At 39.4% G+C, this 24,198-nt stretch overlaps 1 protein-coding gene across 3 annotated transcripts in view; it reads left to right on the plus strand.

The window, feature by feature from the left end:
• Positions 1-24,198, plus strand: part of GNG2 (G protein subunit gamma 2) — a 113,552-nt gene that overhangs the window by 65,649 nt on the left and 23,705 nt on the right. For all 3 annotated transcript variants that reach the window (XM_025442899.3, XM_025442897.3, XM_025442900.3), the window contains exon 3: positions 21,182-21,297. In XM_025442899.3, the coding sequence (XP_025298684.1) occupies positions 21,211-21,297 (87 nt within the window). In that variant the 5' untranslated portion in view covers positions 21,182-21,210. The remainder of the gene's footprint in view (positions 1-21,181; positions 21,298-24,198) is intronic.

Genomic DNA, 24,198 nt, shown 5'->3' on the forward strand with positions numbered 1-24,198 from the left:
AGTCCGGCAACATGGTAAATAATTTTGTCTGGAATCAGATGTCTCCTGTTTATCTGGAACTGATGTCATTTTGAATTACAATCACTATACTTCTCTTCTCTATTCCCCTTTCTCAGTTTAATAGCATTAAAATTATTCAAACTCAGATTTTTCTTTTATAATTCAGAGTCTCCAGTTCGATTAAGACCCAGCTGCCATTAGATGAATAACAAAATAACATCAGACCTCTGAATCAGTCAGGTCAGATTCTTTATGTCATTGGCTCAAATTGTGATTCCACAGTGTTCCTTACACAGGAATTGCAAAGCATGTTCATAGTAGTGCTTATTTTGTTTTCTACAGGGACTGTATATGCACCAGATTCTTCTTTTTTCCCCTCCAGCTTTATTGAGATACAATTAGCATGTGACATTGTGTAAGTGTAAGGTGTACAATACGATGTTTTGACTCATGTACATAGTGCAAAATAATTACCACAATAAGGTTAGTTAACACTTCCATCACCTTACATAATTACCTGTGTGTGTGTGTGTATGTGGTGAGAGCATTTAAGAGCATTTAAGATCTCTCTTTCTTTTTAAAAAAATATCTTTATTGTTTCTTATTTCTTTTTTTTTTAATTTAAATTCAACTTGCCAACATATAACACCCAGTGCTCATCCCATTACATGCCTTCCTTCCTTAATGCTGTCACCCAGTTACCCCATCCCCCCCACCCACCTCCCCTTCCACAATCCTTTGTTTGTTTCCTAGAGTCAGGAGTCTCTCATGGTTTGTCTTCCTCTCTAATATTTCCCCACTCAGTTCCCTCCTTCTTTTATGTTCCCTTTCACTATTTCTTATATTCCCCATATGAGTGAAACCATATGATAATTGTCTTTCTCCAATTGCCTTATTTCACTCAGCATAATACCCTCTAGTTCCATCCATGTCAATGTAAATGACAGGATATTCATCTTTTCTGATCGCTGAATAATATTCCATATCCACATCTTTATCCATTCATCTGTCGAAGGACATCATGGCTCCTTCCACAGTTTGGCTATTGTAGACATTACTGCTATGAACATTGGGGTACAGATGTCCCATTTTTTCACTACATCTGTATCTTTGGGTTGTAAATACCCAGTAGTGTGATTTCTGGGTCACAGGGCAGCTCTATTTTTAAGTTCTTGAGGAACCTCCACACTGTTTTCCAGAGTGGCTGTACCAGCTGTATTCTCACCAACAATATAAGAAGGTTCCCCTTTCTCCACATCCTCGCCAACATTTGTTGTTTTTCTGTCTTGTTAATTTTAGCCATTCTTACCGGTATAAAGTGGTATCTCATTGTGGGTTTGATTTGTATTTCAAATACAAACTGATGCCAAGTGATGTGGAGCATTTTTTCGTGTGCCTGTTGGCCATGTGTAGGTCCTCTTTGGAGAAATGTCTGTTCATGTCTTCTGCCCATTTCTTGACTGCATTATTTGTTTTTTTGGGTATTGAGTTTGATAAGTTCTTTATATATCTTGGATATTAGCCCTTTATAGGATATGTCATTTGCAAATACCTTCTTCCATTCTGTAGGTTGCCTTTGAGTTTTGTTGACTGTTTCCTTTGCTGTGCAGAAGATTTTTATCTTGATGAAGTCCCAATAGTTCATTATTGCTTTTATTTCCCTTGGCTTTATAGATGTATCTTGTAAGAAGTTGCTGTGGCCAAATTCAGAAAGGTTGCTGCCTGCATTCTCCTCTAGGATTTTGATGGATTCCTGTCTCACATTTAGATCTTTCATCCCTTTTGAGTTTATCTTTGTGTATGGTGTAAGAGAATGGTGCCAGTTTAATTCTTCTGCATTTGGCTGTCAATTTTCCCAACACTAATTGTTGAAGAGACTGTCTTTTTTCCATTGGCTATTCTTTCCTGATTTGTCAAAGATGAGTTGAACATAGAGTTGAGGGTACATTTCTGGGTTCTCTATTCTTCTTTTGTGCCAGTACCATGCTGTCTTGATGACCACAGCTTTATAATACAGCTTGAAGTCAGGCATTATGGTGCCCTCAGCTTTAGTTTTCTTTTTCAGCATTTCTCTGGCTATTTGGAGTCTTTTCTGGTTCCATACAAATCTTAAGATTATTTGTTCCAATGCTGTCAAGAAAGTCCATGGTAATTTGGTAGAGATTGCATAGAATGTGTAAATTGCTCTGTGTAGCACATTTTCCCAATATTTATTCTTCCAGTCCATGAGCATGGGATGTTTTCCCATCTCTTTGTGTCTTCCTCAGTTTCTTTCATCAGGGTTGTGTAGTTTTTAGAGTACAGATCCTTTACCTCTTTGGATAGGTTTATTCCTAGGTATCTTATGGTTTTTGGTGCAATTATAAATGGGATTGATTCCTTAATTTCTTTCATCAGCTCATTGTTAGTATATAGAAATGCAACTGATTTCTATGCATTGATTTTGTATCTTGCCACATCGTTGAATTGCTATATGACTTCTAGCAATTTGGAGGTGGATCCTTTTGGGTTCTCCATACACAATATCATGTCATCTGTGAACAGTGAGAGTTTGACTTCTTCTTTGCTAGATTGAATGCCTTTTATTTCTTTTTGTTGTCTGATTGTGAGACTAGGACTTCTAGTACTATGTAGAACAACAGTGGTGAGAGTGGACATCCCTGTTGTGTTCTTGACTTTAGGGGAAAAGCTCTCAGTTTTTCCCCATTGAGAATGATATTCTCTGTGGGCTTTCTGTAGATGGCTTTTATGATATTGAGATATGTTCCCTCTATCCCTATACTTTGAAGAGTTTTAATCAAGAAAGGATTCCATATTTTGTCAAATGTTTTTTCTGCATCCCATTGAAAGAATCATATGGTTTTTTCTTTATTATATGATCTATTGCATTGATTGGTTTATGAACATTGAACCACCCTTGCATCCTGGAATAAATCCCACTTGGTTGTGGTGAATAATCATTTTAACATACTGTTGGATCCTATTGACTAGTATCTTGGTAAGTATTTTTAACATGCATGTTCATCAGGGATATTGGTCTGTAATTCTCCTTTTTGATGAGGTCTTTGGTTTGGGGAGCAAGGTAATGCTGTCCTCTTAGAATGAGTTTGAAAGTTTTCTTTCCATTTCTATCTTTTGAAACAGCTTCAGTAGAATAGGTATTATTTCTTCTTTAAATATTTGGTAGAATTCCCCTGGGAAGCCATCTGGCCCTGGACTCTATTTTTTTGGGAGGTTTTTGATGACTGCTTCTATTTCCTTGCTGGTTATTCATCTGTTCAGGTTTTTTATTTCTTTCTGTTTCAGTTTTCGTAATTTATAGGTTTCCAGGAATGCATCCATTTCTTCCAGATTGCCTAATTTGTTGGCATTTAGTGGCTCATAATACATCTCAGCAACTTTCAAGTGCATAATACAGTATCGTTAACTATAGTTACCATGCTGTACGTTAGATCTCCAGAACATATTCATCTTATAACTGAATGCTGTACCCTTTGACCAACATCTCCCTACTTCCCTTACCCCAGCCCCTGGCAACCACCATTCTACTTATAGAGAAATATCTTATTTAACCTAATTGATCACTATATTTCACAGAAGTACTATAAACTATTTTTTTTCTTTTTCTGGAAAAAAAAATGGTTTAGATGCCCCTCCTAGGAGCTTCCATCATACCATGAGCTTTCTCCTATTTTAACACATAAGACACCATGTTGCAATTGCCTATTTATGGGTCAGTCTTTACCTTTAGAGAATAAGCTCCTTGAACACTGAGCTCATGTCTAGTTCCCTGGCCTCCAGCACTGCCTGGCACACAAGTCTCTAGACTGCATTGATATTTGATAGAAAAGTAGTGCCAGAGGGCTGGCAAGATTTCTGTTAAATAGCTCAGTTAGATTAAATAAGGCCACCCAGATGTTAAGGAAGAATGATCTGTTATGTAAAGGAAAACTGAAAGTTTTTGAAACCAAGTATTCCAGTGTTCTTTGCAAATGATAGTAAGAAAGATGAACTGATCCCTTTGTGTCAGTAGAATCCTAAGTGTTTGCCATGACACCACAATACTTCATGGAAACCAAGTCTTTTCTGAAGCCCCTGTTGGGTGTTTGCCTTCTTTCAACCTTGTACTATCACAGTAGCTGGTATGAACTGAACCATTGACTCATATAAATCATGTATTCTTTGTTCTCATCAAATCATAGCTTTAGTAATTTTAAAAGACTTCTATTAAATATCCTGTTCTGTCATTTGTATATATGTGAAGCTCTTAGGAATAGAAGCATTTCACAAGCAAGTGGGACTACTGACATTAGGGGTTTTAGGACCAAATCCTAGGAACTTCAAATGACTCAGTAATGTCAGAGTATTAATTAGATCTCTTTAAAATGAATTGGGCTTATTTTCTTAATCAGGAGTCACCTGAATGACAGACCTAGCGAGTAAGCTGGCTTAGATACTGGGTTGTGGGTTGTTTCTCTTTCCAGCTATTTTACATAGCTGCCGTAAAGGGACAACTGTTTCTGTTCATCCCATTCCTACCTACCCCCAGTGGTGGTTGCAGTTCCTATCTGCATGACCCATCTAACATTAGCTGAAGATGGGGACAGCTGCAAGGGTGCTGGGAATCCAGTCACTCATGAAGCAGCCTTTCAAGACATACAGCATTTCTGAAAACGAGTATCCATAAACCACAGAGTTTTCTAGCAGTTCCAGCAGAATTTGCTTCTCCAAGAGAGACAAAACATAAAGAAAGAATACAAGGTATTAGTTATGAATATAAGCTTTATGTGCCTAGACCCAAAGGAATTGGGTGTGGGTGAGGTTAATGAATATCCGAGTGTTGAAACTAAAAGTCTGTCCACCTCTCTTTCCTACTCATTATTCTTTTGATTTTCATGGAAATATTCTTTAGGATGAGAAAAGATAGAATCTACTGGCCACAGGGACTCCCTTGATTCTTCTGTGCTTGGTAGGGCAGGAAACATAAGAAAGCTGGGGAACTGGCATTGAAAGAAGAGAAGATAGAGGTTATTCTGATGCCAGTTTGGCAGGTAAATGAACATTTTTATAGACAGTTCAGTGCCTCTGGAAAACTATTTGCCAGGATGATATTATCTGTCCTCATCAGCCAAAAGAAAATGTATCATCCTACTTTTAAACTCACCAGTAATGAAAGCATCTATCTCTAGAGATTCCACAATATGTTTCTATGCAGATGACTAATCACCACCCCTGTCTGTGAAGTATCCCATTCATCCTAGTCTCAACCTATAGACTCTGAAGAACCCCCATCCAAATAATGATCCAACCAGGCACGAGTTGCTCTTCTGACTTGTATGTGTCCTTCCTTTGTTAGCACACTGTACAAATATGGTTGGAACACTCTCATTCCTCTTCAGCAGGGTCAGCTTTGTTTTGTTGCAAGACCACAGAAGTGCTCTTTAAATCCTACCCTGTCATGTCCCTTGGTGATAGGGGACATAGTAGTCATGAGGCTGACTAATCCATTACTACCATAAGCAAAGTGATTCTGGATGTCAGTTTTGTCCTTAACCCTACTTTATGCAGGAGACTAGTCATTTTCACAGGAAAGACCTCATAAGGAATTGATTCTATTTTCTAGGGTAAGTGAAAGTATTAGTTGTCAGAGACAAAAGAATTGACTTTTATATTCACCATCTGTGACCTTGGTCAGGTCACCTGATCTTGCTATTGTTTCTTCATCTGCAAGTTTGTCTCAGAGGTATTTCCCCCAAACAGTGGAAAATACAATACAAGTTCTTGAAAGTAACCTTCCACTATTATACTTTATATTGATGGCCTAAAATTAAATAGAACAAAATAAGCCTTAGGAATATCTCTGACAAGTTAGCATCAAATCCCCTACAGGTAAAGGCAATGTTTAGAGGAAATTTGTTTTAAAGCTAACTTCCTGTAAGGCCTTTTTAAAAGTTCCAAAGTGCCTATGCTCTCAAGGCCCAACTACAAATAATCAATAGAAGCAAACCTCCTTCTGGGAAATGACTCTTTTGACAAGACATTAGGCACCTCATTCATTCTATAAATAGTTACTGAAAGCCTACCATGAACCAGACCCTGTTTTAGGCACTAGTAATTCAACAGTGATCAAAACAGACTAATTTGCTATGCTCATGGAGCTTATATTTTAGTAAGCTATACTAAATAAATGCAGGCAATACAGGCAATAAAAATAAAAATAAATAAAGATAAAATATGTCAGGTGGTTCCAAGTACCAAAAAAGAACATAGAGTTGGGTAAGGAGCATGAGCATTATAAGAAGAGGAGGTACATTTTTAGAGAGGGGAAGCCAGGGAAAGGCTCTGATAAGTTGATGTTTGAACAGACACCTGAATAAATATAGTGAGGGGGAATATAAGAAGTACATTCCAAACAGGGGGATCAGGAGATGCAAAGGCACTGGACAGGCATATGCCTGCCATGTTCAAACAACAGCAAGGAAACACTATCGCTCTATTAGAGTGAACAAGACACTGGTGGAAGATGAAATTAGAGAGATACCTATGGACTTTATCATTCAGCTCTTGCAGACCATGTAAAAGCCTGAGCTTTTACTCTGAGTGAGGTGGGAAGCCATTAGAGAGTTATAAACAGAGGACTGACATCATTCTGACATACACTTTATTAATGCACCCTCTAGTTGCTATATGAAGAACACACTGAAAGGGGAAATGGCAAAATCAGGGAAGACAGGGTGATATTGAAATGTTCAAGCAGGAAATAAAAGTGGTAAAGTTCAGACTATTATCAGTGGAAGGGAGGAAAAGGGGTTGGATTCTGGGTATATTTTGAAGGAAGTATTCAGAAAGTTGCTGGGAGATTGGAGATGAGCTATGAGACAAAGAAGCAAGAATGTCCTCAAGTTTTTAATCTGAGCACCCAGAATAATGGAGCTGCCATTGACTGCCATTAGGAAGACTGTAGGAAGAGCAGGTTTAGGGGAGAAAATTAAATATTTGGTTTAGGATATATCGAGTCTGAGATGCCCACTCTTATGGAGAGGTTAAATAGGGAGTTGAGTCTAGAGTTCAAAGGCAAGACTAGTAATGGAGATAGAAGTTTAATAGATGTAAGCCAACGGCTGGTAATTCAGCCATGGGCCTGAATGAGATCACCTGGTTTGAGGGTAAATATAGAAAAGTGCAAACTCACTGAGATCTGGGGATTGAGAAGATGAATAAAACCAAGAAGGTAGACTGAGAAGGACCTGACAGGAAAGTAAGACAAGAATCAAGAAAATAACAAGTGTTGTAAGGAGGTGGAGAAATTGAAACCCTTGCGCACTTCACTGTTGGTGGGACTATAAAATGATGCAACTATTATGAAAAATGGTATGGGGTTTCCTCAAAAAATTAAAAACAGAACTACCCTATGATCTAGCAATCTTACTTCTGGCTGTATATCTGGCAGAATTGGAAGTAGGATCTTGTCCATCCATGTTCATAGCATCATCATTTCCAAAAGCCAAGGGGGTGGAAACAACCCAGTGTCCTTCAGTGGATAAAGAGATAAATAAAATGTGGCATATATATATGTATATGTATACATATTTGATGGAATACTAGCCTTAAAAAAAAGAAGGAAATCCTGTCACATATTATAGTGTAGATAAAATAAATCAGTTGCAAAAAGACAAGTACTGTGTAATTTCACTTACATGAGGTGTCTGAAGTAGTCAAACTCATAGAAACAGAAAATAAAATTGTGGTTGCCAGGGGCTGGGGACAGGGAAAGGAGATGTTCAGTGGGCATAGAGTTTCAGTTTTGCAAGATGAAAAAGTTCTGGAGATCTGTACAGCAATGAGAATATAGTTAACACTACTGTACTGTACACTTAAAAAGATGGTTAAGATAATAAATTTTATGTGTCTTTTACCACAATTATGAATGAATGAATCAAGCAGTCAGTCAGTCAGTCAGTCAAGAAAAAGCAGCATCCCTGGAGTCAAGTGAAGAAGGTATATAAGGAGAAGGGAGCAGTCCATTGTATTAAATGCCAGAAGGTGGTCATATCTGAATAATGGCCACCAAAGATCTCAGGTCTTAATCCGTGGAAACTTAAATATAACTTATATGGGTAAAGAGTCCTTGCAGATGTGATTAAGTCCTTAACGTGAAATCTATATCCTAGATTATCTTGGTGAGCTCCAAATCCAATGAGAAGTATCCTTACAAGAGAGAGGCAGAGGGAGATGACACATAGAAGAGAAGAAGGCAATGTGACCACAGAGGCAGAGCCCAAGCAATGGTGCCACAAGTCAGGGATCTCAAGCAGCCATGAGAAGCTAGAAGAGGCTAGAAATAGATTCTTCCTTCCAGAGTCCAGGAGGGATCATGGCCCTGCTGGCACCTTGATCTCCCCTCAATGGAACTGATTTTGAATTGCTATCTTCCAGAACTGTGAAAAAATAAATTGTTGCTTTAAGCCGTCGAGTTTGTGGTAGTTGGTTTCACAGCCACAGTTCTTTCTGGACTGAGACAGAGATCAAGTAAGGTGAGGACTGAGAAGTGGTCATTGGATTTGGAAAACTCCCCACAGGGAGCCTGCTTCTCCCTCTGCCTATGTCTGTACTCTCTCTATGTTTCTCTCATGAATAAACAAATAAAAGCTTAAAAAAAATTTGAGCCTTAATAATGCTTCTGATATTAGACATACTTAGGAACCAGTCCCTGGTTCTCACACTAGGTTATAGATATGTTTTGAAGGCAGTTCATTTTATCACTGTGGCCTTTAAATTTTGTTGTTGTTGTGAAGTAAGATCTTGTTTCAGTGAGTTTCAAATGCCTCGTATTTAGCCTTTCTTTATGGGTTAGTGGCATATATTTGCACAGGAGCCATCTTGGAGCCATTTTTTTAACTTGCTCATTCCTAGAAAAATCCTCACCCCTCACCTTGGAGAGGCCTTCCTGCCATGAGCCCCGGGGGAATACCAAAACAGAACCAAACTTGTTAAATAAAACACAGTGCCACCGCAGGCTCCATACATTCAGATATTTTTGAAACCTGTATCACAAGTGATTAAAGTGCATTAAATCAGTGATTATAAAAAATATTTGTTTTGGATAAATGGCCCTGCAAGATAACTTCTGGGTCCTGCTAAGCTCTGAGATTTCATACTCCGTGTCGAGGAAGGTCAGTCAGTTTCACAGCCTCTGCTTTCTTGGAACTGTTCTTGGTACCTGGGGACTGATCTCTCAGGTGTGCCTTCTGTGAGGCCAGACTAAGAACGGAGGAAAGAGAGCAGACAAAATGGTTAAGAAGATCCTGAAAATAGTATGTGCAGTTTTGAGGTGGTTTCAAGACTACACATATACAGTTATCAAACCCCTTCATTGGCATGCTAAAAACAGGTGAGTTTTAATGTATATGAATTATATCCTGATAAACCTGCCTTTAAAAAAAAGTATCTGGGGCAGCCCGGGTGGCTCAGTGGTTTAGCGCCGCCTTCAGCCCAGGGCATGATCCTGGAGACCTGGGATCGAGTCCCGTGCCAGGCTTGGAGCCTGCTTCTCCCTCTGCATGTGTCTCTGCCCCGCCCCATGTCTCTCATGAATAAGTAAATAAAATCTTTAAAAAAAAAAAAAAGTATCTGTAAGATGGTCTCCTGGTCCCCAGGTCAACATTTCAGACAAAATCCCTTTACCTTTTGAAGATGGCAAGTAAACAGCTGTGCTGTGGAGAAGGGTCCCTTTCTTGCTTCTTCGTTCTCCTCCCCTCCAATCAAGGGTACTTGCAGGGTAATCAGCGTGGGCAAGAATTGTCTGTGTCCTTACTTAGTGATAACGTAAAAGAAACGGTTACCTGGGTAACTCAGTGGTTGAGCGTCTGCCTTTGGCTCAGGTTGTGATCCTGAGGTCCTGGGTTCTAGTCCCACATCAGGCTCCTTGTGGGGAACCTGCTTCTCCCTCTGCCTATGTTTCTGCCTCTGTCTCTGCCTCTGCCTCTGTGCCTCTCATGAATAAATAATATCAGAAAGAAAGAAAGAAAGAAAGAAAGAAAGAAAGAAAGAAAGAAAGAAAGAAAGAAAAAAAGTGAGTTACCTATCCGTTCGTCTTTAACTTCTTACATTTTTTCTCTACTCAGTCCTTATAATCAAAGGATATTGTCAGGGCAATTTATTTTATGCACTTAGAGAAGTCATTGTAAAAACAATATTGTTTAGAAGAATAAAAAATGGCTCTGGACTCCATGTCAGAGATGTTTAATAGATTTAAAAGAGGATATAAAATGTGACAGTTGAGTAATGGGGAAACATTAAAATAACTTCATTCTCTTACGGATGTCGGGAGCGGAGGAGAGGGATGGATAAATCTTACAGTGTGCACAATGCGAAAACATCTCAGAAGATCAGCATTGATGCAAGGCCCAGAAAATGATTATGTATATTAGTTAATATTATCTTCTAAATATGATACTACAGACCCCCAAAAATAAGCATTCCAAGTTGAGGAAAGGCACTTGAGAAATGACTCTCAAGGTTCCATTTGGTTGTCTCTTGATGGTAGATTGTAGGGAGTTTTTTGCTTTCTGAATCTCTGTGTTTTTCAGTTTCTCAATAATGGGTGTGTATTTTTAAAAATATTTAAATAGTTTTAAAGTTAAAAAATTTTTAATATTCATTTTTAATATTTTAACAATATTTTTAAAAAGTCAGTTTGAGACAAATGTGCTCCTTGCTGTCCCTGACACTAAACTAATAAAAAGGAGCCAAGTCCTCTGTGCTGCCGTTTCCAGGGCTGTGGCCTCACACTGGGTTTCTGCCTGAGTCAGTGGCCACCGAGGGGTGGAGGTGGGGGATGTGAGGCCAACGCTACAAAGGAGCTTTCAGCATCAGATTTACCCTTTCAAACAGTGTGTTTGTGTAACTTTGCAACTGGGGAAAATTATAGGTGATTTATATGTTGCCAAGAACAACCCAGATTGCATGTGGTTACCTGAGGATCTGTCCCTTTCTTGGCCGTAGCCAAGAAATGGTGAGAGGGAAGAAGACACGAGTCCAAGGTTATCTTTTGCCCCAACTATGTGAGGACACTTAAAGATCTGATGAGATAATAGTCTGAGAGGTGTCCTTTCTGGGAATATGCTTTATAAGCCCATTTGCTACCAAACAAAAGCTGCCATTAGCAGCCCATCTTGAGGATCAATGTTTGGTGGGGCTGCAATGAGGAGCATGGATGATTCTGTGCTCCAGGTCCCCATCTTCACAAGTAGCAAACATTTACTGATGCATCTAATATCCATAAGGCTGGGTGCTGGGGGTGCCAGCTGGGGGACTTTCATTTATTTAACAAATGTTTATTGAGCATCTACTGTGAACAGAATTTGCTCTTAGTTTACATTTGGAAGAGGAGAAAGATGGATGCTATAAAACTTAATTCAGTAGCTTCAGATTATTATAATGCATTGGGAAAAAAAATAAACAGGGTGCTATGCTGGAAGAATGACAGGCTAGATGGGGCACTTCATTAGATAGTGTCATCAGGAGACCTGGCATTTGAACACAGGCTCAAAGAAAGCAGCAGCCATGGAAAGTACCAGCCAGAGCAATACAGCTCAGCAGACAGGGGAAATAGCAAGTACAAGGGTCCTGAGGTGAAACCTGGCTTGGCCTGTTCAATCAGTGAAGACAGACAAACAGGGCAACTTTGGAGATAGAAAGGTAGGTTTAATAAATATTTATGGGAGAAAGTCTGCACAAAATACTAATAATTAATTATAGCACTCAGCATACAATTTTTAAAAAGGCCAGGGAAATGGCTTGGTTTCTACTATCATAGGCTCCTGGGTTGGTGTGAGTTTGAGGGAGTGAGGAGGTCACTGTGGTAGGTAGTTGCTAAGAAGGGTTCTCCGAGGAAGAGAGGCTAGGTCCTGGCTGCAAGATATAGGTGCATGTGAGGGAATACGTGGTATGATGAAATCATGGCTGCCTTGGGCATCTGCTGTATTGGGAGAACAGAGAACAGGCTTTTTTTGGCTAGAAGTTAGAGCTAATGATGTGCGGCAGAGGCAGGCACTGTAGATTTTGATGGAAAAGCTGCTATGTGTGCTCAGACACTCTGCCGGCCATTACATACAGGAAATAGACCCGAGGAGGAAACAGGAGACAATTAGCCTCAGGTGGTTGGCTTGCAAGTTTATTCTGTGCACACAGGAAACCCTTACAAATGCTATAGGTGGACGTGAACCTTTCCCTCCAGAAGATACCAGTGAAAGAGCAGCGCCTTCTTAGAATTATTGAAGGAGCCTGTAGGGTTCTCACATCCACTTAGTGGCTGGTTTCCGTAGAAACTTTCTAACACATGCACATGCTTCTGAGTCACACACATTAAACATTTAATAAATCCTTGATCATGAATTTTAAATCACAATTGATTTTCAAATAATTATTGCCTCCTTAAGAAGCCATCAGTGCAAATTAGAAATTTCAAAATTGGATGTGATTTACCCACTTTCCTCCCCATAAGTTCCCAGTTAATAGAGGCACAGTTGGTCATAATCCTAGACTTTTCCCTTTGTCTTTCATAGTCTCTGATTCCTTTTCCATGTTCCTTGTGAGGACTGGGGATCATGTATGTAATACTTCTAGGTTACAGGGCTCAGTAGTTGCTCAATAAATGGTGGTGGTCATTTCCTGTTCGAGCCTGTTCCTTCTATAGCACTCCGTACTTTATAATGTGTTGTCACAAACATTAGGCACACTTGTGCGATCCTGCAACCCAGCTGAGCTACTGAGGCCCAGAAAGATTAAATGATTTTCCCACTTAACAAACAGCTAGGAATATCAGAATGGACAGGATTCAGGTCTAGTGTCTTCTAGTGCCTAGTACCTGTTTTTCTACTCTTGTACCACCTGTCAGTTACATTACAGAGAATATTCCTAGACAATACGGTGATAACAGACTTGAATGGATGGGGTCCAGTTATTACTGGGGGAACTGCATTGAGGATCTTGACCAAAGGACTTTGAGTGTTACCATTTTGGGAGCCCAAGGTCTATTTGAGCAGAGGCAAGGTAACTCAGGCAGCCTAGTCTCTCTGAACTCCAGGGGTTGCCTAAGGTCTGAGATCCACTGAGGATTTAGAATTGAAGCAGTGTTTTGTTTTGTTTTTTTAGAGAAATTAATTAACCAATAAATAATTTCCTACAAAGAGGCAGAAGGCCACTGCCTGTCAGATATCCCTTGCCTGCTGTTGTAGAGCATTAGACATCAGTAGGTTAACAGAGCCATTTCTATGGAAACAAGCTCGTTATTTCTCTTTTGTTGGAACCCTACTGGTTCATGGTAGAGGCTTCCTTTTTTTTTTCCCTAAAGAAAACCCAACATATACCATACAAAATATGAGTCTTTTTGCCTCTGAGTGAACAAAGCCCATCTAACATTTAAGAATGCCAGCTCCCATTTGTGGATATAGCCATTTGCATTATCCAAGGCTCAGGTAAAAACTAAAACTCACATGTAATTTTTAAGTTGCAACATGGTCTATTCATTGCTGTTTCATTTTATAAAATCTGTGAAATTCATGACTTTAAGCCAGCATTTTTCAAGGACTGTGTTTTTGTCAAAGTCATTAAAAGCAGCTAACCAGTGATGCTCTTTCCAAGCAGAAGGCTACATCTCACAGAGATGTTGTTTCAAAAACAGCAGTTTACTGGAAAGCAGAGCGCTGTCATTTCAAATAATGGTTTCTGGCACCCAAGTAAGTCAGGGAAGCTGTGTTGTGTCTTACTCTCCACCTACACAGCATCAACGGCTCCCATGCTGAGTAGAGCGAAATTAGATGCAATGTTGTCTTTCTCCCATTTGGTAAGTGGCAACGTCCCAACAAAACCACATGGAAATAGTCCAGAGTAGAGTTTAAGTTGATATGTTGCTCCCTTGGTTCATGTTCTTCCCCATTGGCCCTGTAGCATTTTTGTTTGGTACAACTTCTGTACCACATCTCATTCTCATTAGTTCTCTCTGTAACTACAAAGACTGTAAAAATTTCTATTATGTTTGTGAAATGGCCAAACATATACCACAGTCCCCAGATTAGGATCAGTCTGTAGCATCTAAAAATGTGAATTGAGAAGGGCTGAAAGAACATCTTTCCCTGGTGGGGGCTTGCTTTAGAAACACCCCTCTCTCTAACGTTCTGACTGAATCCATGCCTTTGTTTCCTCCAGCTAGGGATGCAGTGCTTACTTCCCCGGAGATGTAAGGATCAAACAGGAACTTGGCCCAGGGCCTGTCACGAGGCAAGCCCTTGGTTTATAAGCTAATACTCATTTTTAGTATGAGTTCCTGGTCCTCTGGTAAAAGAACAGAGCTTTTGGCCTGTAAAATCAAATTCCCGGAAATGAGAAGCACTGAAACATGGGGAGGGGAGAGAGGAAGTGGGGGAAGGTACTTAGAAGATTACTGTTTTGTTTTATTTACAAAGCCATCCTTAGCCAGCACTGTGGGGTCTAGCTCTCTACATTCTGGGTGCTCATGAACAACCTGGGTCTTCACAGGGGAAGTTATCTTTCTGTGCCTTTTCTCCCTCCCCCAGGCTCTCCTCCCCTATTCAGATACCAACTAGCATCCTCTGGTGTCCGGTATCATTTCATACCTTCTATCCCCATGCCAAAGTCTGTGCGGACATACTTTATTCTACCCGCTCCCTGACACCCCCCTTCCCATTCTCATCTTTTTCATTTGCCACCTCCAACCTCCACACTGCTGCTCAAAAATGAGCAAAGGCAAGTGAGGAAACCAGGACATTATGACACCCAGAAGATATCTTTGTGTCAGCTCCAGTTGTTGAAACACATGATTGGGAAAGAGTGAACATGTGAGGTGGATTCCAGCCCTGACACCCTGGGGCTTGAAAGTGTTGAGGGGGAAGTAAGAAGTTTCACAAATAAATCCTCTATTGATTTAAAATATTCCTAGTGGTGGGATAACCAAAAAGAAATTAGTGTTTGCTGATTAGTAGAGACTGAGATGTGCTATTTGGGGGTTTTCAGATCAAAGTAGCCAACTGGTAATAGGAAGAGATCTCTCACAGAAAAAGTACCCTGAAACCTGGCAGGCTGTTTCTACAATTATTGTTTTATTCACATTGCAGCAACAACTCAGAAATTCACTTGTGTTCTGACTGTGAAAGCCCTTCCCTGGACTCTTTGGATATATACTCTAATCAATTTGATGATGGGGTTCTTACTTGCTACAGAATCATATAGAGTAGGGATCCAAAAAACAAAAACAACAACAAAGAATGAGTTTGGCAAAATGACCAAGCTAAACTTGTGTAGAGGTATGAGCAATTAACAAAGACATGTACCCAGGTGACTAATTATAGGGGCTCTAAAGAACTATAAATTGAAATTGTTAGAAATTGGTCCTCTCATTCAAAAGCAGCTAACAACAACTCACCAATGATATGGCTTACTGACAAATGAGAATAATAAAGATATCAAGTGACTGGGAGACCAGAGACTGTAAACCTCTGATTTGTTTTGTAGACCAGAATTGTTTGTTTTATTGCCCATATCATCCTAACTTGTAAATATATAAAACAAGTAAATCAACCCTCTTTGCACCAACTGCAAATATCGAAACATACAGTGTTTTCTGAGAAACACACAGTGGTAATTAAAATCAAAGACCATAAGAAAGCGTGCCTGAATGCCATGCTTAAAAAGCACCACTAGAACCTGAAAAGAATGGGAGCCTCCACAATTAACCTATACTCTCTAAGGCAAAGATCTCATTATCAAAACATTTATTTATCTTTGTGCCACAGAAATAAAGAGTTGTGTGTTTACTCTCCAGCCTAAATGACAAGAAAATGTATGGTTTCTTAACAGAAAAGTTCCTCCTGAAAGAAATTAAAATACTGGATGTATTTTTAGAAAAAGAAAACTCATCTAATGCTTATTATTCTATAACAAGCCTATATCTCATGTTCAGGGGGAGGGATGCTCCTCTCATCAGTGAAAAGAATAAAATGCCTTCTGTATTATTCTTGGGTTTGGAATTCAGGTGGGATAATTAGGACATTCTCCCAGAGTCCTACCAATCGCTCTCACATAAGCTCTATAATTGTTCTAGGAGCTTTGGTTGTTTGTATTCTTTTTGTTCACTGGCAGATATGACCCAGCATGATCTCATTCCACCAGCACATTGCAAGAGATTGTGCTCTCTTTTAAATAAGCAGGGACTAAATATCCATAAAGCATAATAATGCTAATGAGAATTATGAGCACTTAATACTTATTCATCCCTGGGAAGGTAATAGGGATCCTAAGACATAATATAAAAGCAATTTAGTTGAATCTTTCCTTGTGGAGTTACTTTCTTTGAGCAGATTCCTCATGCATGGATCTATGGCTATTTTTTTTTCCAGTGTCCCTTCTCACTGAGGGACCAGGAGCAGTCCAATTCATTGTTGCCTGGCACTCTACAGGACATTAGAATTTCTGCCTCTGCTCTCTAAGTGCAATACCCCTCAATACTGTCATAACCCAGGTCACTCCCATATATTTCCAAATACTTCAAAGGGTGGCACTTCCTCTCATTGAGAACCATTGTCAGTGAGGCTTAGAGAATAAGTTAAATCCCACTTGGAATTTCCAGAGGATTGATTGTTAGAATCTTGAAAAGAGATCTTGGCTGTAGAATTCTGAAAGAATTAATCTGCAGTATTATATTCTCTGATTCAAATTCAGAGATGTGTAACCACCCATTTCAGTACTTGAGAAGGGTGGGCTACTGATTGCTGGGCTGAAGAGTGTGTCACTCCAGCACTACCAGCATTTGATCATTACCCCCAGTTGATTCCCAGACATGTTTTGCGATTCTGGAAGCAAGCTCTGGAATCTAGAATCTCCCCATGACAGCCAGACTCTGACTCTATTTCCCTCTGCCCCACTGATTTCTAGAAGAGTTAGGGTCTACAGCTAGGTGCATCTTTGAGGTGGGCCTCTGGTTCCAGGGCCACGCTGGGCCCCTGCAAAGGTAAAATATGGTGCATCACAAGGCAATCCAAAAACTAGCTGATGAGGTGAGGGGGGAGTGGTGTATAGAAATTAATCACCCTCTCTTTTTAACTAAAGGGTTTTTTTGGGGGTGTGTGTGTGTGTATGTGTGTTAAAGCTTTGTGTACGTGATCTTTTCAGCAGAATTTTTTTTCTTTTAGCTATTTCAGTGGTTGGTATAGTCAAACCATTTCCTTCCCTCTTAAAATAATATCTGCCCAATCTCTGTCAGATGTAAAGTGAAACAGGAACATTAGCAAAGGATATCTGATATGCATCTATGCTTCTGCTAAGCACCTAACAGGACTCTGTCAACACTTTCTCTTGGCCTGATATGCTCGCAAGATGCAACACCCTTTTCTCAACAACATTTCCCATTGCATGCAATTGCTGTCAACTTAGGTAGGGACAAAAGACAAAAGTTTTTGTCTTCCCCGTTGGAAATCTATGATGTAGCACTTATACACCAACAATGAACAATATGGGAAGGATATTAAGGAAACAATTCCATTTGACAATAATGTCAAAAATAATAAAATATATAGGGACTTAGAATTAACTTAGGAACAGAGAGCCCAGAAATAAATCCTCACCTATGTGGTTAAATGACTTTCAATAAGGGTGACAAGACCATTCAATTTGGAAAAGGAAATCCTTTCAACAAGTGGTGCTGGGAAAACTGGATATCCACATGCAAAAGAATGGAGTTGAACCCTTACCCAACACCATTTACAAAAATTAACTCAAAGTACATCAAAGACCTAAACATAAAAGCTAAAACTATGAAACTCTCAGAAGAAAACATAGGGCAGAAACTTCACAGCATTGGATTTGGCAATGATTCCTTGAACATTACACCAGATGAATGGGCAACAAAAGAAAATTGCATTTTATGAAAATTAAAAACTCTTGTGCATCAAAGCGCACTATTAGCAGAGTGTAAAGGCCATTTATGGAATGAGAGAAAATGTCTGCAAACCCCATATATCTGAGAATAGATTAACATACAGAATATGTACAGAACTCCTAAAACTCAACAACAAAAAACTTGGTTCAAAAAAAGGCAAAGTTGGGGGACCTGGATGTCCTGGTCAGTGGAGTGTACAACTCTTGATCTCAGAGTTGTGGATTTGAGACCCACATTGGGTGTAGAGATTACTTAAAAATAATAAAACATTTTTTAAAAAAGGGCAAAGGACTTGAATAGATATTTCTCCAAAGGAGATATGCAGATGGTCAACAAGTATGTGAAAAGATGCTCAATGTCACTAATCATCAGGGAATGTAAATCAAAACCACAATGAGATACCACCTCACATCCATTAAAGTGACTACGACCAAATAAACAACAGAAAAACAAAAATGGAAAATAATGAGTGCTGGGAAGATGAGAAATTGGATTCCTTATGCACTTTTGGTGGGAATGTAAAATGGTATATCTGCTATGGAAATCAGTGTGGCTGTTCTGCAAAAAATTAAAAATAGATTTACCATATGATCCAGCAATTCTACTTCTGGGTATATACCCAAAAGAACTAAAAGTAGGGGCTTGAAGAGATATTTGTCCACCCATGTTCATAGCAGTATTATTCACAGTAGCTAAAACCTGGAAACAATGAAAGTGTCTCTCATCAGATGAATGGATAAGCAAAATGTATATACACGCAGTGGAATATTATTCAGCCTTAAAAAGGAAAGAGATTCTGACACACGCTACAATACAGATGAATCTTGAGGACATTATGCTCATGAAATAAGCCAGTCAAAAAAAGATAAATGCTGTATGATTCCACTTCTACAAGGTTCCCAGAGTAGCCAAAATCATAGAAACAAAAAAGTAGAAGGTGATTTCTAGTGCTGAGGGGAGGAAAGAATGGGACTTACAGTTATTGGGTACAGAGTTTCAGTTTTATAAGATGAAAAGGGTTCTTAGTGTGTGCATGTGTGTGTCTGTGTGTGTGATGCATTGTCCAAATACCTCAAGCTTAGGAGACAGACTAACTTTTCTTATTTACCATAGATACTTTTTAGGAAAACGCATATTTCTTTGGAACACTGGCTTAGGATTCTATAGTGCTTTCAGTCTTCAGGAGGAGAATTTTGTAGGAAAGCAGCTGGATGTGAAAAATAAGACAATGCCCAAAGTAATTCTAAAAGTTTAGGGCGTCTGGGTGGCATAGTCAGTTGGGCATTCCACTCTTGGTTTTGGCTCAGGTCATGATCTTAGGGTCCTAGGGTTGAGCCCTGTGTCTGGCTCTGTGCTCGACACGAAGTCTGCTTGAAATGATGGGGTCCCAAATCAGAGTTGTTAAAGTCTCTTTCTGTTTTTTTTGTTCTTACATAAAGATCCCTCCTCTTGTTCTTCAAGGATATGAATACAGTTCAGAGATCTTTGTGGCTTCAGAATCCCTTCAGTCTTCCTTTCCATTTTATTCTCTGATGCCTTTGAAAATAAGTTAAGGGAATAGGTTTTTTTTTTTTTTGAGGGAATAGTTAATTATCTTCCAATTATACTGTAAATGCTGTTGGGGTGGCTGATTTTGCAGTATTCTTTATAAAATAACACTCACTATGAAGGGACCTCTTTGTTTACAGTGTTATATGTAATTTCTTCTATTGCCTCGAAGAACAAGATATTGAGATATAAGAACCAAAAAAGATAATTTCCATATTTATGCTTTTTTTGGTAATTAACAATTTTTTTTTCCTGAATAAGTAACAGTCTTGTATTGAACTTACTGTGGGTTATACCTCCTTCCCTGGGTTTTCTATGTATCTTCTTTCCTTTCTGAGATAGTAGCCTGATTTTTTACTTTATCCCTGGATAAAAATATTCCCCCAAAGCTATAAGTCATGGTTTTATTTAATATGTCTTCAGAACAAGATTCGACTGTTGACTGAAGTAAGGCTTTAATGCCTCTCATTTCTTGGGTCATGCACTCTAGCTAAATTGCTGCTCTCAGACATTGCTTCACTGTGGGGTGCCAGTGACCTCAAAGGGCACATTTACACAGACAGTCCTGAAATAGCATATGACACCTTGACATAGAGCGAGACCTGATCAGAATGTGGAGGAAATGGGCACCAAAAATAAAATAGGGTACTTTCCAAGATGAACAACAAAAATAAATTGAGATGGTGGGTCAAGAAAGAATTAGAAGAGGAATGAAATTGGGATAGAACTTGAAGCAGGTGGAAGAAAGGATGGGGAGGTGATCTGGCAAAGCCAGAGGCAAAGAAACCATCTCATAATTTACGTAAGTATGAATTCCACTCTCTAAACATTTGTGTTCCATTTCCATATTTATAAGAGTAGTAAGTCCATTATACTAAATACAGAATTCTGCTGGTGAACTCATTGATGCAATTAACAATTTAGACATGGCAGTCCTTCCCCCTTTGACATTACAGATGAAGAATTGTGAGTTAAGTAAATAGTTGTGTCTAGCCATATTTCAAATAGAATAGAGAGAAAAGACTATTTTTTTAAATGCTGGATAAACAACACTGAAAAGCCACACATCCTTTGCAGGGTCTCTGCAGTATAATAGACTGAAGTGGTTACAGTTAACTAGAAAGCTGGTATTGGAACACATCAGGAGAACATTGTAAACTTGGTGTTTTTAGTCCTAAAGGATTATATAATTTACCATTCCTTTCTGCTTGCCTTTCATTCTTCATCCTCTGAGGGCACTTAAACAAAGTATCTGACAATAGTAGTACCTGAAAAATAGCAACAGTAATAATGCATCCTGCCACCCTTCCCATTTCAAACTCATTTCACAAATTAAGATAGTTTTAATGACTTGCTTTCTTAATTCAGCAGCATGTCTTTTTCTAACTGATGCTTCATTGTTTTTCCCTGAAGAAGGGATGGAAGTACAGAGGTGTGTGTGTGTGTGTGTGTGTGTGTGTGTGTGTGTGTGTTGGGGCTGTGCGTGGGGTGTTTGGAAAACCACACCTCATCTCCTGGTCTGCTGTAATCAGGCTTGGTCCTGGATTGGTGATGTAGAGAGCTGGGAGAGCCAGGCCTGACCACAGCCACTCTTTTAAATTTCCCCCATCATGATGAACCTGCTCTTTTGGCAGCTCCTGAATTCCCTGATGCATTCTTTCTTCCTGTTTTCTTTCCTAGTGTATCCGAAAAACCCACCCAGCATTCCAATGGCCAGCAACAACACCGCCAGCATAGCACAAGCCAGGAAGCTGGTAGAACAGCTGAAGATGGAAGCCAACATTGATAGGATAAAGGTGAGGACCACATAACCCACATGGATCTTAGAGCCTTGACTATAAGTAACATGATTTGCAGCCATCTATCACTTGACACCCCTTCTAAAAAGAGTGATAAAAAGCAGTGAGAGCATGAGAGAAACTTAATAATTGGGTAAAAGTTAATTTTCCAATGTGTCTTTGCCTTCTCCAGATTTCTCCAAAATAAAAAAACAGCATAAATTAAAACAGGTTCTCCACATAGAATTCAAAGCAAAACAATAACAGCAAAACAAACAAATGAGAAACAGGCTCTTGGTTGAGTTCTAGCCAAGGAACTTGGAGAACACGCAAAACTTACCAGGTCACCAGCTGACCTCCCTGACTCTGTACTGACTGTTTTTTCATTTGGATTTTAGATTTTCTGTCTTGGTTTAGGTTCTCAGTTAAGTGTCTCTCTGACATGGTTAATCTTTCTAGTCACCACTTCGGGTTGTAATTATCTTCTTTTTAATATCTCATTGGATTTTTTTTTCTTCAAAACACAAAAATCACACATGGTCTCCCTAAGAAGTCAAACAGTGTAGTGGGTTAATGAAAGTATTTTATCAAATGGAACTCAGAAACATATCTCATTTTATTAAAATAAAGCTAGAACATTCTTCCAAATGCCAAATTCTTGTTTATTTATTTATTTTTTAAAAAATATTTTTATTTATTTATTCATAGAGACACAGAGAGAGAGAGAGAGACAGAGAGGCAGAGACACAGGCAGAGGGAGAAACAGGCTCCATGCAGGGAGCCTGACGTGGGATTCAATCCCAGGACTCCAGGATCATGCCCTGGGCTGCAGGCAGCACTAAACCGCTGTGCCACCGGGGCTGCCCCAAAATTCTTTTTTAAAACTAGAACATTTCTCCTATTTTCTCCATGCCAGAGTTAGCAACCTGAACAACCCACCCAACCTTTGGAGTATGCTTCTAGAGCAAAGGTCAATAAACTAAGGCTCATGAGCCAGATCCAGCCCATTGCCTGTTTTTATAAATAAGGTTTTATTAGAACATAGCCATTCATTTACACATTGTCTATGGATACTTTCCCACTATAACAGCAGAGCAGGGTAGTTACAGGAGAAACCATGTAGCCCATAAAACAAAATATTTCTCTCTGGCCTTTTACAGAAAACTTTGTTGACCCCTGCTCTAGAACAATGATTCTCAGCCCACCTGTATACATTCAGATTACCCCAGAAACTCTGTGGAAAGACCAATTCCAAGACCACCCTCTATACCAATTAAATTAGAATCTCTTGGGGTATGATTCAGGCATCAGGCTTAGTTTGTTTGTTTGTTTGTTTATTTATTTATTTATTTTTGCATTTTGTTTTTAATTATAAGTTAGTTTCAATGTATAGCCAAGGTTAAGAACCTAGGGAAGGGGTCCCTGAGTGGCTCAATGAGTTAACTGTCTGTCTTTGGCTCAGGTCATAATCCCAAGACCCTGGAATCAATTCCTGCATCAGGCCCTCTGCTCAGCAGGAAATCTGCTTCTCCCTCTTGCCTTCCCCCCTACTCACACTTTCTCTCTCTCTCTCTCTCTCAAATAAATAAATGAAATCTTAAAATAAAATCAGGTGTAGGCTTTACACCTGATGTAAGGCTTGAATTCATGATCCTGAAATCACGAGTCATATACTCTACTAAATGAGTCAGCCAGTCACCCAGGGTTTGCTCCTTCTAACTCCCATCAGCTATCGTTTAGAAAGTGAAGAGAAAGATGATCTTCCTTCAGAAATAAGCTGAGTAAATAACCATGGGCATCTGTCCTAATCTTCTTTTTTGAGTTCTGATAATGGGGCCATATAAACAGCTTCTCTTCTCTCAGCAGCTCTAACTCTTATTATTCATGAATGAGATAAGTGAGAGGTCCTCACTATCTGCCTTGCTCCTTTACCACCTTTCTCTTTTCCCTTTGCCTCTTCTTTTTCATTCCCTTGCTGAAAAAAGTACAGTGTGGAAGGTGGGCACAGAATGTGCTGCAGGAAGTAAGGTGGCTCAAGGACCATGGCATCCAAAAGTATCATTTAGTCCTTCCTTGGGAATGGTGGGGAGAGAGGAGTCTTTTGCCCATGGACCTTCTGGAAAATGTCACTTTGCCTTTTAGGGTGGCCCAACTAAGATAAAAGTAGTTGTGAAGCATCATTGTGGTTGGCTTTTTCTGTTACTCCTCAGCATCCTCAGATTTATCTCCTGAAGGAGGAGGTGATGGTATTAGAGGTGATGAAAAGCTGGCAGTGGGAGAAAGAGGACAGAAATAGGTCTGTTCAGCCATAAGTCAGACCTCCTTCATCCCTCACTCGAATTACTGACTGCAGGGGCTCCTAGTTGATCCCTGAAATCCCATCTCAGCCCTGTTTCCACGCCTGCCATCAATTACCCTCCACATTGCTGCCAAAGACCATTTTCTCTAAGAAAATCGTATTACATTCCTCTCCTACAGAAAATCTTTTTGTGCTTCCCATCACCTGTAAAATAAAATTCAAACTCTTTAGCAGAGTATGCAAGGTCCTTCTGGCCTCTGCTCTTCTCAGCTTCATCCCCTCTTTTTGCCCACCTGCCTTACTGAGCCACTTCTGGTGCTCTTGATGGAAATTTCAAATGCCTGGAACATTCACTCTCCTTTCTATCCTTTATTAACTCTGGCAACTCCGTGAAGACTCAGACCAGTCATGACATCCTTTGTGAAGGTTTCCCAGACCCTCATCTCATCATAAGATTGGAATTTTACTGATTTTCAGTTGTTCTTTTATTCTTTTGTCTAATAAATATTTTATTGATAGCTTTTTAAATGGCCAAACCTTGTTAGATCCTAGAGATATAGAGATGGAGAAAGACGAAGACATGGCTCTTGCCCTCAAAGATCTCCTAGTCTAGGAGGAAG

The sequence above is a fragment of the Canis lupus genome, chromosome 8 (genome assembly GCF_003254725.2).
Source record: "Canis lupus dingo isolate Sandy chromosome 8, ASM325472v2, whole genome shotgun sequence".
In the NCBI taxonomy this organism is placed as follows: Eukaryota; Metazoa; Chordata; class Mammalia; order Carnivora; family Canidae; genus Canis; species Canis lupus.